The sequence below is a fragment of the Haliotis asinina genome, chromosome 5 (assembly GCF_037392515.1).
Source record: "Haliotis asinina isolate JCU_RB_2024 chromosome 5, JCU_Hal_asi_v2, whole genome shotgun sequence".
NCBI lineage: Eukaryota > Metazoa > Mollusca > Gastropoda > Lepetellida > Haliotidae > Haliotis > Haliotis asinina.
Window position 1 is genome coordinate 60,818,914 of NC_090284.1, and position 16,513 is coordinate 60,835,426.

At 39.4% G+C, this 16,513-nt stretch overlaps 1 protein-coding gene across 1 annotated transcript; it reads left to right on the plus strand.

Moving 5' to 3' along the window:
* The first annotated feature begins 5,242 nt into the window (after positions 1 to 5,242).
* On the plus strand, positions 5,243 to 6,570 carry LOC137283242 (nodal homolog). Its single transcript, XM_067814669.1, has 2 exons — positions 5,243 to 5,477; positions 5,729 to 6,570. Exons 1-2 carry the CDS (start codon positions 5,243 to 5,245, stop codon positions 6,568 to 6,570), a joined length of 1,077 nt encoding a protein of 358 aa, XP_067670770.1.
* The last annotated feature ends 9,943 nt before the right edge of the window (positions 6,571 to 16,513 follow it).

Here is a 16,513-nt window from a genome sequence, read left to right on the forward strand (position 1 = left end):
TGTGCTTCAGCAATCTTACGGCGAATATGGTATATTCGTGAACCTTTTCTGCTGACCTTGACATTTACATACTAAGCAAATATGTGTTCCTAGTAATAGCAGTACAATGGAACCGTGAATTAAACATTTCAAGAATGGTTGTAATGACTATTCAGTGAGGTGTGTAATCGATCACTCTAAACGTTGACGAGGTGTTTTCTTAAAGTAATCTAACAGGTAGCTGAGATTAAGGGGATGAGTGTGATCCAACAGACAGGATCAGACAGTGATTGTTTGACAGTGAAATGAGACGGGGAGACGGACTTGTTAGCGTGGAAGAAGTGTGATAGCCACTGTCTGGGAAGTCAATATGAAAAAAGTATGTATTTATCAAGATGAAAGCCATCATCTCGTTGATGAACTGTAAACATTGATAGACCTAGGGTTTAAGTACAATGCCAAGTCAGGTTCCGGGAGTTGTTACAAAGAATAGGTACTGATTACACGATTAGTGTTAGTTGTTCTGTTTTCCAGGTTGATAAAAAAACACTTGAATGAAATGATAGCACAGCTCATAACGACATAAATGTTGAAGAATGTAAGTTATATGCCACAACAAACAAGTCACATGATGATATATTACAGAATCTATTTCCAAAATCCCTGCCTTCAAAGTATGAAAACATAATGTACATCCCTTTTTTCCCCTAAAATTCTTTTGCAACACATATCTGTGGAGTCACAGTAGCACCGGACAAGATCTTGTTGTAGCAGATACATATTTACTGTACATAACGAGCGTACAGTTACACATACTACACGCGACGACCTTTCTTTAAAGCAGATTATAACCCCTTGCCTTAAGGAATATGAACACCTCGCCAACACTCGCTCATTGTAAGATCATTTATCTTGTGTACACAAGTAGTTGAACCTGGTATATAACGATACATGGAAGATGCCACATGGTCACTTGCACTGTTACATTGTCCAGCTGCACAGCAAAATATCTGTCTAACAGTCTGAAAATGACGCCATTTAAAATGACAATTTTCTTTGTAATATGTGTGGGAAATGTTGGAGGAGGAGTTTTGGATTTTGTCCCACAAATGCTTACCAGGGATGTTGGAGTTCAAATTGAGGCTCATCAGAACGGGGAAAGACCGCCTGCAGATCTTCCCGGTTTGAGTCATCAACTTGATTATCAAAAGCCTTCAACACAATTTATGCTAGAAATGTTTAACATTCTTCAAAAAGGGATACCACTTGCAAGAGCGGCAGGCAGAAAACGGAACACAGTTAATTTCAGGAAAGCTGACACTATCAGGAGCTTCACTGCTAAAGGTAAACTTCAACCAAGAGTCAATGTCATTTTCACCCAAAGAATGAAAAAGTAAGATATTCCTCACAATATGGCCAGCAAACAGCCCGTGTCCAATGCTTGCAGAAACAATTTTATGTTGAGGGAAGGTGGAAGAGTGATGGAACATTCATGAATTTATCCCAAGGCTTCAGTATTCAATGCCATAATATTCTTGATGAAAATGGTTTGTGTGTACTGTTTGTCTCTTCATGCCATATATGTTTCATTTCAGATATAACACAAAAGATTGTCAGAAAGAGAGTAGAGTTATCATTCCAGATCCCAGATCTGCCCAAGAATGAGCATCTCCGATTAGCCGAGTTCCGGTGCAAACGCTCTACCTCCCCTTCAAAGAAGAATTGGGTCAAGGTTATCATTTTCAAGGGACCCAATATAGCACGAAAAGTTTACATGAGGGTCCAAGCTATAACCCAAGGTGAATATTGGGTATTTGACATTAGTCGAGCCATCACTGCCTGGTTCAGTGATTACAAAGGGGAACCATTCAGCATTCATATAGAAATTGCAGGCACTTCCTCCAATACTCCTTCCCAAACAACTCCCAAAACTCAGGGATACTTACTTGTGTTTTATTTGGAAAATCGCGACTTTCTCAAAAGACTTTTGAATACTTACAAAGTGGAAGAGCATTTGGCTTTTGGGAGATTAGGTAATGTGGCATCACGTGGTAAAAGATCTGTCCGTGACATCAAGAGAGGTGGACAACAGAAGAACAGAAGATGGAAGAAATCAGGAAAGAAACAGGTCTGTCGTCTGTACGATTTTGAAGTGGATTTCACGACAATCGGCTGGGGACAGTGGATCATCCATCCTACACGCTTCAACTCCAAATTCTGCTATGGAAACTGTCCCTCCCCTATCGATATGCGATTGAAACCCACCAACCACGCCATGTTGCAGTCACTCATGAGGAGGAAACGTTCCAATGTTGCTCCAGCACCTTGTTGCGTCCCCACCAAACTGGAACCTCTCAGTATGATGTACCTGGAGGATGGTGAAGTGGTTGTGCGCCATCACGAGGACATAATCGCCTCTGAATGTGTTTGTCGATGAGGTTGATGTCCCCCATCAATACCATGTGGTCATACTACCAACGGTGAACTAAATCAACTGAAATGCATCGAATTTGTGCTATATGACACCTTGGAGGGACCCATTTGAACTGTGATACAGAAACACACAATGGTGCTTATTTGTACATACTGAATTGCTTCCTGTCAAGAAATAGATGTTCCTGCAATAAATAAATGTTACAATATTTGAGACTGTCTTTCTTGTATCATGTCCTACACACAATAATATACATCATTGAATTTGTCACATGCAAGTAATCAGTGCAAGGGAAGTACTCTACAAAGGAAGAGAATAATCATACAACGTTCGATTGCACTTCACCATTCACCAGTCACGCATCACCAGCAATTGTTAGTGATTACATGTCACCTGAAATTATTTTTTCCCAACACGGAAGATATACTTGAAGTATTGATTCTTCCCATTCTTTCTTAAAGCTTCCAAAAGTAAAGCTGTCTTGTCTGTAGAATATGCATTGGATTGCATTGTAATGCATAATAATACTGCTACTGGCTCTGTGTTTGATGACAAGAAAGAGCATTCTCCTCTGTATTGTCACGAGATGCCCAAAGACTATTGAAATGTAAAGCTATCATAATAATATCATTAGTTAAGAAGTTGCATGCGTTTGACACAAAGGAGATTAATACAGGAGCTACAAGCAAATGTGGCGTATTCCTCCAACAAGCAAAATGTGGATAGGAGAACATGTGTTTAAAGCATTTATTAATTTTCGTGCGATAGATACTGGTGCTGTTTATGCACCTTTCTCTTTATATGCGTGTGCGTGTGTCAACGAGTGTGGTGTTGGCAATATTCGACAAAATTAATCAACGATGAATCATTGTTGGCAGCATAATTACATTGGGTGAAACAGTCTCTTCGATCCAGCTGTTTCTTGTAATTTTGTCCAGAAACAGCCCTTAATATAGGGATGTAAAGGATTCACTTGGAGTCTCTATGTACATCTGTACTCGACGAAGAGTAATAAGATATCGTTCGACGAAAAGGGTTACAACGCACACCTATTGTAATAACCTATTAACACATGTCTTTTTTGAGTATTCTCCATCTAATTTGCCTATTATATTCAGTTTGGAAATAGATTTGAACTAAGTATTGTGGATGGAAAACAACATAATGACATTGGTAGTAGTCATCAGAATATTGAAGGAGTTATCTCTACAAGCCGTTAATGAATACCTTACACTTTCTATCCTTTTTCAAATTCCAATGAGGCTAATAAGATAGTAGATACTCATTTAAAACAACTGCATGTGTGCTCGTTATTTATTTAAGACTCAAACACATAATACCACTTCAATCTTAACAATTTGCAAGTGTAACTGTGGAAGTTCACAAGGCAACAAAGCAGTAATGATAAGAAACCGGGAGACATACTGACATGCTGACGCCCAGTTTGTTGTCTGACATGGCGACATCGTCCTAGTCGTTGCTGCACCAAGGCATGACAAGACACTGATACCCACTTTGTGGAGATGAATTAAAATACTTGATCTTTGTCGTGTTTTGATGATGGATAATGGCTTATTTCGACAGGTTTTATCTTGCTAAAACAGTAGAAAATGTTGCTACTAACTCTAATTTCTTGCAATGCATTTTTCACTGTTACCCGTCGGTATCTTTGGCGAGGATGCAAGGAACACAGTGTATTGCAGAAAGTTACAACACGCACAAAAGGACAGCTGGCAATACTGCAGTATTGTGCTTCAGCAATCTTATAATATGGTATATTCGTGAACCTTTTCTGCAGACCTTGAGATTTGCATACTAAGCGAATATGTGTTCCTAATAATAGCAGTACAATGGAACCGTGAATTGAACAATTCAAGAATCGTTGTAATGACTATTCAGTGAGGCGTGTAATCGATCACTCTAAACGTTGACGAGGTGTTTTCTTAAAGTAAACTAACAGGTAGCTGAGATTAAGGGGATGAGTGTGATCCAACAGACAGGATCAGACAGTGATTGTTCGACAGTGAAATGAGACAGGGAGCCGGGCTTGTTAGCGTGGAAGAAGTGTGATAGCCACTGTCTGGGAAGTGAATATGAAAAAAGTATGCATTAATCAAGATGAAAGCCATCTCTCGTTGATGAACTGTAAACATTGATAGGCCTAGGGTTTAAGTACAATGGCAAGTTAGATTTCGGGAGTTGTTACAAAGAATAGGTACTGATTACACGATTAGTGTTAGTTGTTCTGTTTTTCTGGTTGATGAAAAGGTACCGGAATATAATGTTAGCACGGCTCACAACGAGGTAAATGTTGGAGAATGTATTTTCTATGCCACAACAAACAAGTCACATGATGATATATTACAGAATCTATTCCTGAAGTCCTTGCCTTCAACGCATGAAAACATAATGTACATCCTTCTTTTCCTAAACTTCTTTTGCAACACATATCTGTGGAGTCACAGTAGCACCGGACAAGATCTTGTTGTAGCAGATACATATTTACTGTACATAACGAGCGTACAGTTACACATACTACACGCGACGACCTTTCTTTAAAGCAGATTATAACCCCTTGCCTTAAGGATTATGAACACCTCGCCAACACTCGCTCATTGTAAGATCATTTATCTTGTGTACACAAGTAGTTGAACCTGGTATATAACGATACATGGAAGATGTCACATGGTCACTTGCACTGTTACATTGTCCAGCTGCACAGCAAAATATCTGTCTAACAGTCTGAAAATGACGCCATTTAAAATGACAATTTTCTTTGTAATATGTGTGGGAAATGTTGGAGGAGGAGTTTTGGATTTTGTCCCACAAATGCTTACCAGGGATGTTGGAGTTCAAATTGAGGCTTCTCAGAACGGGGAAAGACCGCCTGCAGATCTTCCCGGTTTGAGTCATCAACTTGATTATCAAAAGCCTTCAACACAATTTATGCTAGAAATGTTTAACATTCTTCAAAAAGGGATACCACTTGCAAGAGCGGCAGGCAGAAAACGGAACACAGTTATTTTCAGGAAAGCTGACACTATCAGGAGCTTCACTGCTAAAGGTAAACTTCAACCAAGAGTCAATGTCATTTTCACCCAAAGAATGAAAAAGTAAGATATTCCTCACAATATGGCCAGAAAATAGCCCGTGTCCAATGCTTGCAGAAACAATTTCATGTTGAGGGAAGGTGGAAGAGTGATGGAACATTCATGAATTTATCCCAAGGCTTCAGTATTCAATGCCATAATATTCTTGATGAAAATGGTTTGTGTGTACTGTTTGTCTCTTCATGCCATATATGTTTCATTTCAGATGTAACACAAAAGATTGTCAGAAAGAGAGTAGAGTTATCATTCCAGATCCCAGATCTGCCCAAGAATGAGCATCTCCGATTAGCCGAGTTCCGGTGCAAACGCTCTACCTCCCCTTCAAAGAAGAATTGGGTCAAGGTTATCATTTTCAAGGGACCCAATATAGCACGAAAAGTTTACATGAGGGTCCAAGCTATAACCCAAGGTGAATATTGGGTATTTGACATTAGTCGAGCCATCACTGCCTGGTTCAGTGATTACAAAGGGGAACCATTCAGCATTCATATAGAAATTGCAGGCACTTCCTCCAATACTCCTTCCCAAACAACTCCCAAAACTCAGGGATACTTACTTGTGTTTTATTTGGAAAATCGCGACTTTCTCAAAAGACTTTTGAATACTTACAAAGTGGAAGAGCATTTGGCTTTTGGGAGATTAGGTAATGTGACATCACGTGGTAAAAGATCTGTCCATGACATCAAGAGAGGTGGACAACAGAAGAACAGAAGATGGAAGAAATCAGGAAAGAAACAGGTCTGTCGTCTGTACGATTTTGAAGTGGATTTCACGACAATCGGCTGGGGACAGTGGATCATCCATCCTACACGCTTCAACTCCAAATTCTGCTATGGAAACTGTCCCTCCCCTATCGATATGCGATTGAAACCCACCAACCACGCCATGTTGCAGTCACTCATGAGGAGGAAACGTTCCAATGTTGCTCCAGCACCTTGTTGCGTCCCCACCAAACTGGAACCTCTCAGTATGATGTACCTGGAGGATGGTGAAGTGGTTGTGCGCCATCACGAGGACATAATCGCCTCTGAATGTGGTTGCCGATGAGGTTGATGTCCCCCATCAATACCATGTGGTCATACTACCAACGGTGAACTAAATCAACTGAAATGCATCGAATTTGTGCTATATGACACCTTGGAGGGACCCATTTGAACTGTGATACAGAAACACACAATGGTGCTTATTTGTACATACTGAATTGCTTCCTGTCAAGAAATAGATGTTCCTGCAATAAATAAATGTTACAATATTTGAGACTGTCTTTCTTGTATCATGTCCTACACACAATAATATACATCATTGAATTTGTCACATGCAAGTAATCAGTGCAAGGGAAGTACTCTACAAAGGAAGAGAATAATCATACAACGTTCGATTGCACTTCACCATTCACCAGTCACGCATCACCAGCAATTGTTAGTGATTACATGTCACCTGAAATTATTTTTTCCCAACACGGAAGATATACTTGAAGTATTGATTCTTCCCATTCTTTCTTAAAGCTTCCAAAAGTAAAGCTGTCTTGTCTGTAGAATATGCATTGGATTGCATTGTAATGCATAATAATACTGCTACTGGCTCTGTGTTTGATGACAAGAAAGAGCATTCTCCTCTGTATTGTCACGAGATGCCCAAAGACTATTGAAATGTAAAGCTATCATAATAATATCATTAGTTAAGAAGTTGCATGCGTTTGACACAAAGGAGATTAATACAGGAGCTACAAGCAAATGTGGCGTATTCCTCCAACAAGCAAAATGTGGATAGGAGAACATGTGTTTAAAGCATTTATTCATTTTCACGCCATAGATACTGGTGCTGTTTATGCACCTTTCTCTGTATATGCGTGTGCGTGTGTCAACGAGTGTGGTGTTGGCAATATTCGACAAAATTAATCAACGATGAATCATTGTTGGCAGCATAATTACATTGGGTGAAACAGTCTCTTCGATCCAGCTGTTTCTTGTAATTTTGTCCAGAAACAGCCCTTAATATAGGGATGTAAAGGATTCACTTGGAGTCTCTATGTACATCTGTACTCGACGAAGAGTAATAAGATATCGTTTGACGAAAAGGGTTACAACGCACACCTATTGTAATAACCTATTAACACATGTCTTTTTTGAGTATTCTCCATCTAATTTGCCTATTATATTCAGTTTGGAAATAGATTTGAACTAAGTATTATGGATGGAAAACAACATAATGACATTGGTAGTAGTCATCAGAATATTGAAGGAGTTATCTCTACAAGCCGTTAATGAATACCTTACACTTTCTATCCTTTTTCAAATTCCAATGAGGCTAATAAGATAGTAGATACTCATTTAAAACAACTGCATGTGTGCTCGTTATTTATTTAAGACTCAAACACATAATACCACTTCAATCTTAACAATTTGCAACTGTAACTGTGGAAGTTCACAAGGCAACAAAGCAGTAATGATAAGAAACCGGGAGACATACTGACATGCTGACGCCCAGTTTGTTGTCTGACATGGCAACATCGTCCTAGTCGTTGCTGCACCAAGGCATGACAAGACACTGATACCCACTTTGTGGAGATGAATTAAAATACTTGATCTTTGTCGTGTTTTGATGATGGATAATGGCTTATTTCGACAGGTTTTATCTTGCTAAAACAGTAGAAAATGTTGCTACTAACTCTAATTTCTTGCAATGCATTTTTCACTGTTACCCGTCGGTATCTTTGGCGAGGATGCAAGGAACACAGTGTATTGCAGAAAGTTACAAGACGCACAAAAGGACAGCTGGCAATACTGCAGTATTGTGCTTCAGCAATCTTATAATATGGTATATTCGTGAACCTTTTCTGCAGACCTTGAGATTTGCATACTAAGCGAATATGTGTTCCTAATAATAGCAGTACAATGGAACCGTGAATTGAACAATTCAAGAATCGTTGTAATGACTATTCAGTGAGGCGTGTAATCGATCACTCTAAACGTTGACGAGGTGTTTTCTTAAAGTAAACTAACAGGTAGCTGAGATTAAGGGGATGAGTGTGATCCAGCAGACAGGATCAGACAGTGATTGTTCGACAGTGAAATGAGACAGGGAGCCGGGCTTGTTAGCGTGGAAGAAGTGTGATAGCCACTGTCTGGGAAGTGAATATGAAAAAAGTATGCATTAATCAAGATGAAAGCCATCTCTCGTTGATGAACTGTAAACATTGATAGGCCTAGGGTTTAAGTACAATGGCAAGTTAGATTTCGGGAGTTGTTACAAAGAATAGGTACTGATTACACGATTAGTGTTAGTTGTTCTGTTTTTCTGGTTGATGAAAAGGTACCGGAATATAATGTTAGCACGGCTCACAACGACGTAAATGTTGGAGAATGTATTTTCTATGCCACAACAAACAAGTCACATGATTATATATTACAGAATCTATTCCTGAAGTCCTTGCCTTCAACGCATGAAAACATAATGTACATCCTTCTTTTCCTAAACTTCTTTTGCAACACATATCTGTGGAGTCACAGTAGCACCGGACAAGATCTTGTTGTAGCAGATACATATTTACTGTACATAACGAGCGTACAGTTACACATACTACACGCGACGACCTTTCTTTAAAGCAGATTATAACCCCTTGCCTTAAGGAATATGAACACCTCGCCAACACTCGCTCATTGTAAGATCATTTATCTTGTGTACACAAGTAGTTGAACCTGGTATATAACGATACATGGAAGATGCCACATGGTCACTTGCACTGTTACATTGTCCAGCTGCACAGCAAAATATCTGTCTAACAGTCTGAAAATGACGCCATTTAAAATGACAATTTTCTTTGTAATATGTGTGGGAAATGTTGGAGGAGGAGTTTTGGATTTTGTCCCACAAATGCTTACCAGGGATGTTGGAGTTCAAATTGAGGCTTCTCAGAACGGGGAAAGACCGCCTGCAGATCTTCCCGGTTTGAGTCATCAACTTGATTATCAAAAGCCTTCAACACAATTTATGCTAGAAATGTTTAACATTCTTCAAAAAGGGATACCACTTGCAAGAGCGGCAGGCAGAAAACGGAACACAGTTAATTTCAGGAAAGCTGACACTATCAGGAGCTTCACTGCTAAAGGTAAACTTCAACCAAGAGTCAATGTCATTTTCACCCAAAGAATGAAAAAGTAAGATATTCCTCACAATATGGCCAGAAAATAGCCCGTGTCCAATGCTTGCAGAAACAATTTCATCTTGAGGGAAGGTGGAAGAGTGATGGAACATTCATGAATTTATCCCAAGGCTTCAGTATTCAATGCCATAATATTCTTGATGAAAATGGTTTGTGTGTACTGTTTGTCTCTTCATGCCATATATGTTTCATTTCAGATATAACACAGAAGATTGTCAGAAAGAGAGTAGAGTTATCATTCCAGATCCCAGATCTGCCCAAGAATGAGCATCTCCGATTAGCCGAGTTCCGGTGCAAACGCTCTACCTCCCCTTCAAAGAAGAATTGGGTCAAGGTTATCATTTTCAAGGGACCCAATATAGCACGAAAAGTTTACATGAGGGTCCAAGCTATAACCCAAGGTGAATATTGGGTATTTGACATTAGTCGAGCCATCACTGCCTGGTTCAGTGATTACAAAGGGGAACCATTCAGCATTCATATAGAAATTGCAGGCACTTCCTCCAATACTCCTTCCCAAACAACTCCCAAAACTCAGGGATACTTACTTGTGTTTTATTTGGAAAATCGCGACTTTCTCAAAAGACTTTTGAATACTTACAAAGTGGAAGAGCATTTGGCTTTTGGGAGATTAGGTAATGTGGCATCACGTGGTAAAAGATCTGTCCGTGACATCAAGAGAGGTGGACAACAGAAGAACAGAAGATGGAAGAAATCAGGAAAGAAACAGGTCTGTCGTCTGTACGATTTTGAAGTGGATTTCACGACAATCGGCTGGGGACAGTGGATCATCCATCCTACACGCTTCAACTCCAAATTCTGCTATGGAAACTGTCCCTCCCCTATCGATATGCGATTGAAACCCACCAACCACGCCATGTTGCAGTCACTCATGAGGAGGAAACGTTCCAATGTTGCTCCAGCACCTTGTTGCGTCCCCACCAAACTGGAACCTCTCAGTATGATGTACCTGGAGGATGGTGAAGTGGTTGTGCGCCATCACGAGGACATGATCGCCTCTGAATGTGGTTGTCGATGAGGTTGATGTCCCCCATCAATACCATGTGGTCATACTACCAACGGTGAACTAAATCAACTGAAATGCATCGAATTTGTGCTATATGACACCTTGGAGGGACCCATTTGAACTGTGATACAGAAACACACAATGGTGCTTATTTGTACATACTGAATTGCTTCCTGTCAAGAAATAGATGTTCCTGCAATAAATAAATGTTACAATATTTGAGACTGTCTTTCTTGTATCATGTCCTACACACAATAATATACATCATTGAATTTGTCACATGCAAGTAATCAGTGCAAGGGAAGTACTCTACAAAGGAAGAGAATAATCATACAACGTTCGATTGCACTTCACCATTCACCAGTCACGCATCACCAGCAATTGTTAGTGATTACATGTCACCTGAAATTATTTTTTCCCAACACGGAAGATATACCTGAAGTATTGATTCTTCCCATTCTTTCTTAAAGCTTCCAAAAGTAAAGCTGTCTTGTCTGTAGAATATGCATTGGATTGCATTGTAATGCATAATAATACTGCTACTGGCTCTGTGTTTGATGACAAGAAAGAGCATTCTCCTCTGTATTGTCACGAGATGCCCAAAGACTATTGAAATGTAATGCTATCATAATAATATCATTAGTTAAGAAGTTGCATGCGTTTGACACAAAGGAGATTAATACAGGAGCTACAAGCAAATGTGGCGTATTCCTCCAACAAGCAAAATGTGGATAGGAGAACATGTGTTTAAAGCATTTATTAATTTTCACGCCACAGATACTGGTGGTGTTTATGTACCTTTCTCTGTATATGCGTGTGCGTGTGTCAACGAGTGTGGTGTTGGCAATATTCGACAAAATTAATCAACGATGAATCATTGTTGGCAGCATAATTACATTGGGTGAAACAGTCTCTTCGATCCAGCTGTTTCTTGTAATTTTGTCCAGAAACAGCCCTTAATATAGGGATGTAAAGGATTCACTTGTAGTCTCTATGTACATCTGTACTCGACGAAGAGTAATAAGATATCGTTCGACGAAAAGGGTTACAACGCACACCTATTGGAATAACCTATTAACACATGTCTTTTTTGAGTATTCTCCATCTAATTTGCCTATTATATTCAGTTTGGAAATAGATTTGAACTAAGTATTATGGATGGAAAACAACATAATGACATTGGTAGTAGTCATCAGAAAATTGAAGGAGTTATCTCTACAAGCCGTTAATGAATACCTTACACTTTCTATCCTTTTTCAAATTCCAATGAGGTAAATAAGATAGTAGATACTCATTTAAAACAACTGCATGTGTGCTCGTTATTTATTTAAGACTCAAACACATAATACCACTTCAATCTTAACAATTTGCAACTGTAACTGTGGAAGCTCACAAGGCAACAAAGCAGTAATGATAAGAAACCGGGAGACATACTGACATGCTGACGCCCAGTTTGTTGTCTGACATGGCGACATCGTCCTAGTCGTTGCTGCACCAAGGCATGACAAGACACTGATACCCACTTTGTGGAGATGAATTAAAATACTTGATCTTTGTCGTGTTTTGATGATGGATAATGGCTTATTTCGACAGGTTTTATCTTGCTAAAACAGTAGAAAATGTTGCTACTAACTCTAATTTCTTGCAATGCATTTTTCACTGTTACCCGTCGGTATCTTTGGCGAGGATGCAAGGAACACAGTGTATTGCAGAAAGTTACAAGACGCACAAAAGGACAGCTGGCAATACTGCAGTATTGTGCTTCAGCAATCTTATAATATGGTATATTCGTGAACCTTTTCTGCAGACCTTGAGATTTGCATACTAAGCGAATATGTGTTCCTAATAATAGCAGTACAATGGAACCGTGAATTGAACAATTCAAGAATCGTTGTAATGACTATTCAGTGAGGCGTGTAATCGATCACTCTAAACGTTGACGAGGTGTTTTCTTAAAGTAAACTAACAGGTAGCTGAGATAAAGGGGATGAGTGTGATCCAGCAGACAGGATCAGACAGTGATTGTTCGACAGTGAAATGAGACGGGGAGCCGGGCTTGTTAGCGTGGAAGAAGTGTGATAGCCACTGTCTGGGAAGTGAATATGAAAAAAGTATGTATTAATCAAGATGAAAGCCATCTCTCGTTGATGAACTGTAAATATTGATAGGCCTAGGGTTTAAGTACAATGCCAAGTTATATTTCGGGAGTTGTTACAAAGAATAGGTACTGATTACACGATTAGTGTTAGTTGTTCTGTTTTTCTGGTTGATGAAAAGGTACCGGAATATAATGTTAGCACGGCTCACAACGACGTAAATGTTGGAGAATGTATTTTCTATGCCACAACAAACAAGTCACATGATTATATGTTACAGAATCTATTCCTGAAGTCCTTGCCTTCAACGCATGAAAACATGATGTACATCCTTCTTTTCCTAAACTTCTTTTGCAACACAGATCTGTGGAGTCACAGTAGCACCGGACAAGATCTTGTTGTAGCAGATACATATTTACTGTACATAACGAGCGTACAGTTACACATACTACACGCGACGACCTTTCTTTAAAGCAGATTATAACCCCTTGCCTTAAGGAATATGAACACCTCGCCAACACTCGCTCATTGTAAGATCATTTATCTTGTGTACACAAGTAGTTGGACCTAGTATATAACGATACATGGAAGATGCCACATGGTCACTTGCACTGTTACATTGTCCAGCTGCACAGCAAAATATCTGTCTAACAGTCTGAAAATGACGCCATTTAAAATGACAGTTTTCTTTGTAATATGTGTGGGATATGTTGGAGGAGGAGTTTTGGATTTTGTCCCACAAATGCTTACCAGGGATGTTGGAGTTCAAATTGAGGCTTCTCAGAACGGGGAAAGACCGCCTGCAGATCTTCCCGGTTTGAGTCATCAACTTGATTATCAAAAGCCTTCAACACAATTTATGCTAGAAATGTTTAACATTCTTCAAAAAGGGATACCACTTGCAAGAGCGGCAGGCAGAAAACGGAACACAGTTAATTTCAGGAAAGCTGACACTATCAGGAGCTTCCCTGCTAAAGGTAAACTTCAACCAAGAGTCAATGCCTATGTCATTTTCACCCAAAGAATGAAAAAGTAAGATATTCCTCACAATATGGCCAGAAAATAGCCCGTGTCCAATGCTTGCAGAAACAATTTCATGTTGAGGGAAGGTGGAAGAGTGATGGAACATTCATGAATTTATCCCAAGGCTTCAGTATTCAATGCAATAATATTCTTGATGAAAATGGTTTGTGTGTACTGTTTGTCTCTTCATGCCATATATGTTTCATTTCAGATATAACACAAAAGATTGTCAGAAAGAGAGTAGAGTTATCATTCCAGATCCCAGATCTGCCCAAGAATGAGCATCTCCGATTAGCCGAGTTCCGTTGCAAACGCTCTACCTCCCCTTCAAAGAAGAATTGGGTCAAGGTTATCATTTTCAAGGGACCCAATATAGCACGAAAAGTTTACATGAGGGTCCAAGCTATAACCCAAGGTGAATATTGGGTATTTGACATTAGTCGAGCCATCACTGCCTGGTTCAGTGATTACAAAGGGGAACCATTCAGCATTCATATAGAAATTGCAGGCACTTCCTCCAATACTCCTTCCCAAACAACTCCCAAAACTCAGGGATACTTACTTGTGTTTTATTTGGAAAATCGCGACTTTCTCAAAAGACTTTTGAATACTTACAAAGTGGAAGAGCATTTGGCTTTTGGGAGATTAGGTAATGTGGCATCACGTGGTAAAAGATCTGTCCGTGACATCAAGAGAGGTGGACAACAGAAGAACAGAAGATGGAAGAAATCAGGAAAGAAACAGGTCTGTCGTCTGTACGATTTTGAAGTGGATTTCACGACAATCGGCTGGGGACAGTGGATCATCCATCCTACACGCTTCAACTCCAAATTCTGCTATGGAAACTGTCCCTCCCCTATCGATATGCGATTGAAACCCACCAACCACGCCATGTTGCAGTCACTCATGAGGAGGAAACGTTCCAATGTTGCTCCAGCACCTTGTTGCGTCCCCACCAAACTGGAACCTCTCAGTATGATGTACCTGGAGGATGGTGAAGTGGTTGTGCGCCATCACGAGGACATGATCGCCTCTGAATGTGGTTGTCGATGAGGTTGATGTCCCCCATCAATACCATGTGGTCATACTACCAACGGTGAACTAAATCAACTGAAATGCATCGAATTTGTGCTATATGACACCTTGGAGGGACCCATTTGAACTGTGATACAGAAACACACAATGGTGCTTATTTGTACATACTGAATTGCTTCCTGTCAAGAAATAGATGTTCCTGCAATAAATAAATGTTACAATATTTGAGACTGTCTTTCTTGTATCATGTCCTACACACAATAATATACATCATTGAATTTGTCACATGCAAGTAATCAGTGCAAGGGAAGTACTCTACAAAGGAAGAGAATAATCATACAACGTTCGATTGCACTTCACCATTCACCAGTCACGCATCACCAGCAATTGTTAGTGATTACATGTCACCTGAAATTATTTTTTCCCAACACGGAAGATATACCTGAAGTATTGATTCTTCCCATTCTTTCTTAAAGCTTCCAAAAGTAAAGCTGTCTTGTCTGTAGAATATGCATTGGATTGCATTGTAATGCATAATAATACTGCTACTGGCTCTGTGTTTGATGACAAGAAAGAGCATTCTCCTCTGTATTGTCACGAGATGCCCAAAGACTATTGAAATGTAAAGCTATCATAATAATATCATTAGTTAAGAAGTTGCATGCGTTTGACACAAAGGAGATTAATACAGGAGCTACAAGCAAATGTGGCGTATTCCTCCAACAAGCAAAATGTGGATAGGAGAACATGTGTTTAAAGCATTTATTAATTTTCACGCCACAGATACTGGTGGTGTTTATGTACCTTTCTCTGTATATGCGTGTGCGTGTGTCAACGAGTGTGGTGTTGGCAATATTCGACAAAATTAATCAACGATGAATCATTGTTGGCAGCATAATTACATTGGGTGAAACAGTCTCTTCGATCCAGCTGTTTCTTGTAATTTTGTCCAGAAACAGCCCTTAATATAGGGATGTAAAGGATTCACTTGTAGTCTCTATGTACATCTGTACTCGACGAAGAGTAATAAGATATCGTTCGACGAAAAGGGTTACAACGCACACCTATTGTAATAACCTATTAACACATGTCTTTTTTGAGTATTCTCCATCTAATTTGCCTATTATATTCAGTTTGGAAATAGATTTGAACTAAGTATTATGGATGGAAAACAACATAATGACATTGGTAGTAGTCATCAGAAAATTGAAGGAGTTATCTCTACAAGCCGTTAATGAATACCTTACACTTTCTATCCTTTTTCAAATTCCAATGAGGTAAATAAGATAGTAGATACTCATTTAAAACAACTGCATGTGTGCTCGTTATTTATTTAAGACTCAAACACATAATACCACTTCAATCTTAACAATTTGCAACTGTAACTGTGGAAGCTCACAAGGCAACAAAGCAGTAATGATAAGAAACCGGGAGACATACTGACATGCTGACGCCCAGTTTGTTGTCTGACATGGCGACATCGTCCTAGTCGTTGCTGCACCAAGGCATGACAAGACACTGATACCCACTTTGTGGAGATGAATTAAAATACTTGATCTTTGTCGTGTTTTGATGATGGATAATGGCTTATTTCGACAGGTTTTATCTTGCTAAAACAGTAGAAAATGTTGCTACTAACTCTAATTT

Coding starts and splice junctions, on each gene's coding strand:
- LOC137283242 (XM_067814669.1), top strand. CDS start 5,243: ATGCTTACCAGGGATGTTGGAGTTCAAATTGAGGCTTCTCAGAACGGG. Junction 5,478..5,728: donor CAGGAGCTTCACTGCTAAAG/GTAAACTTCAAC, acceptor GTTTCATTTCAG/ATGTAACACAAAAGATTGTC.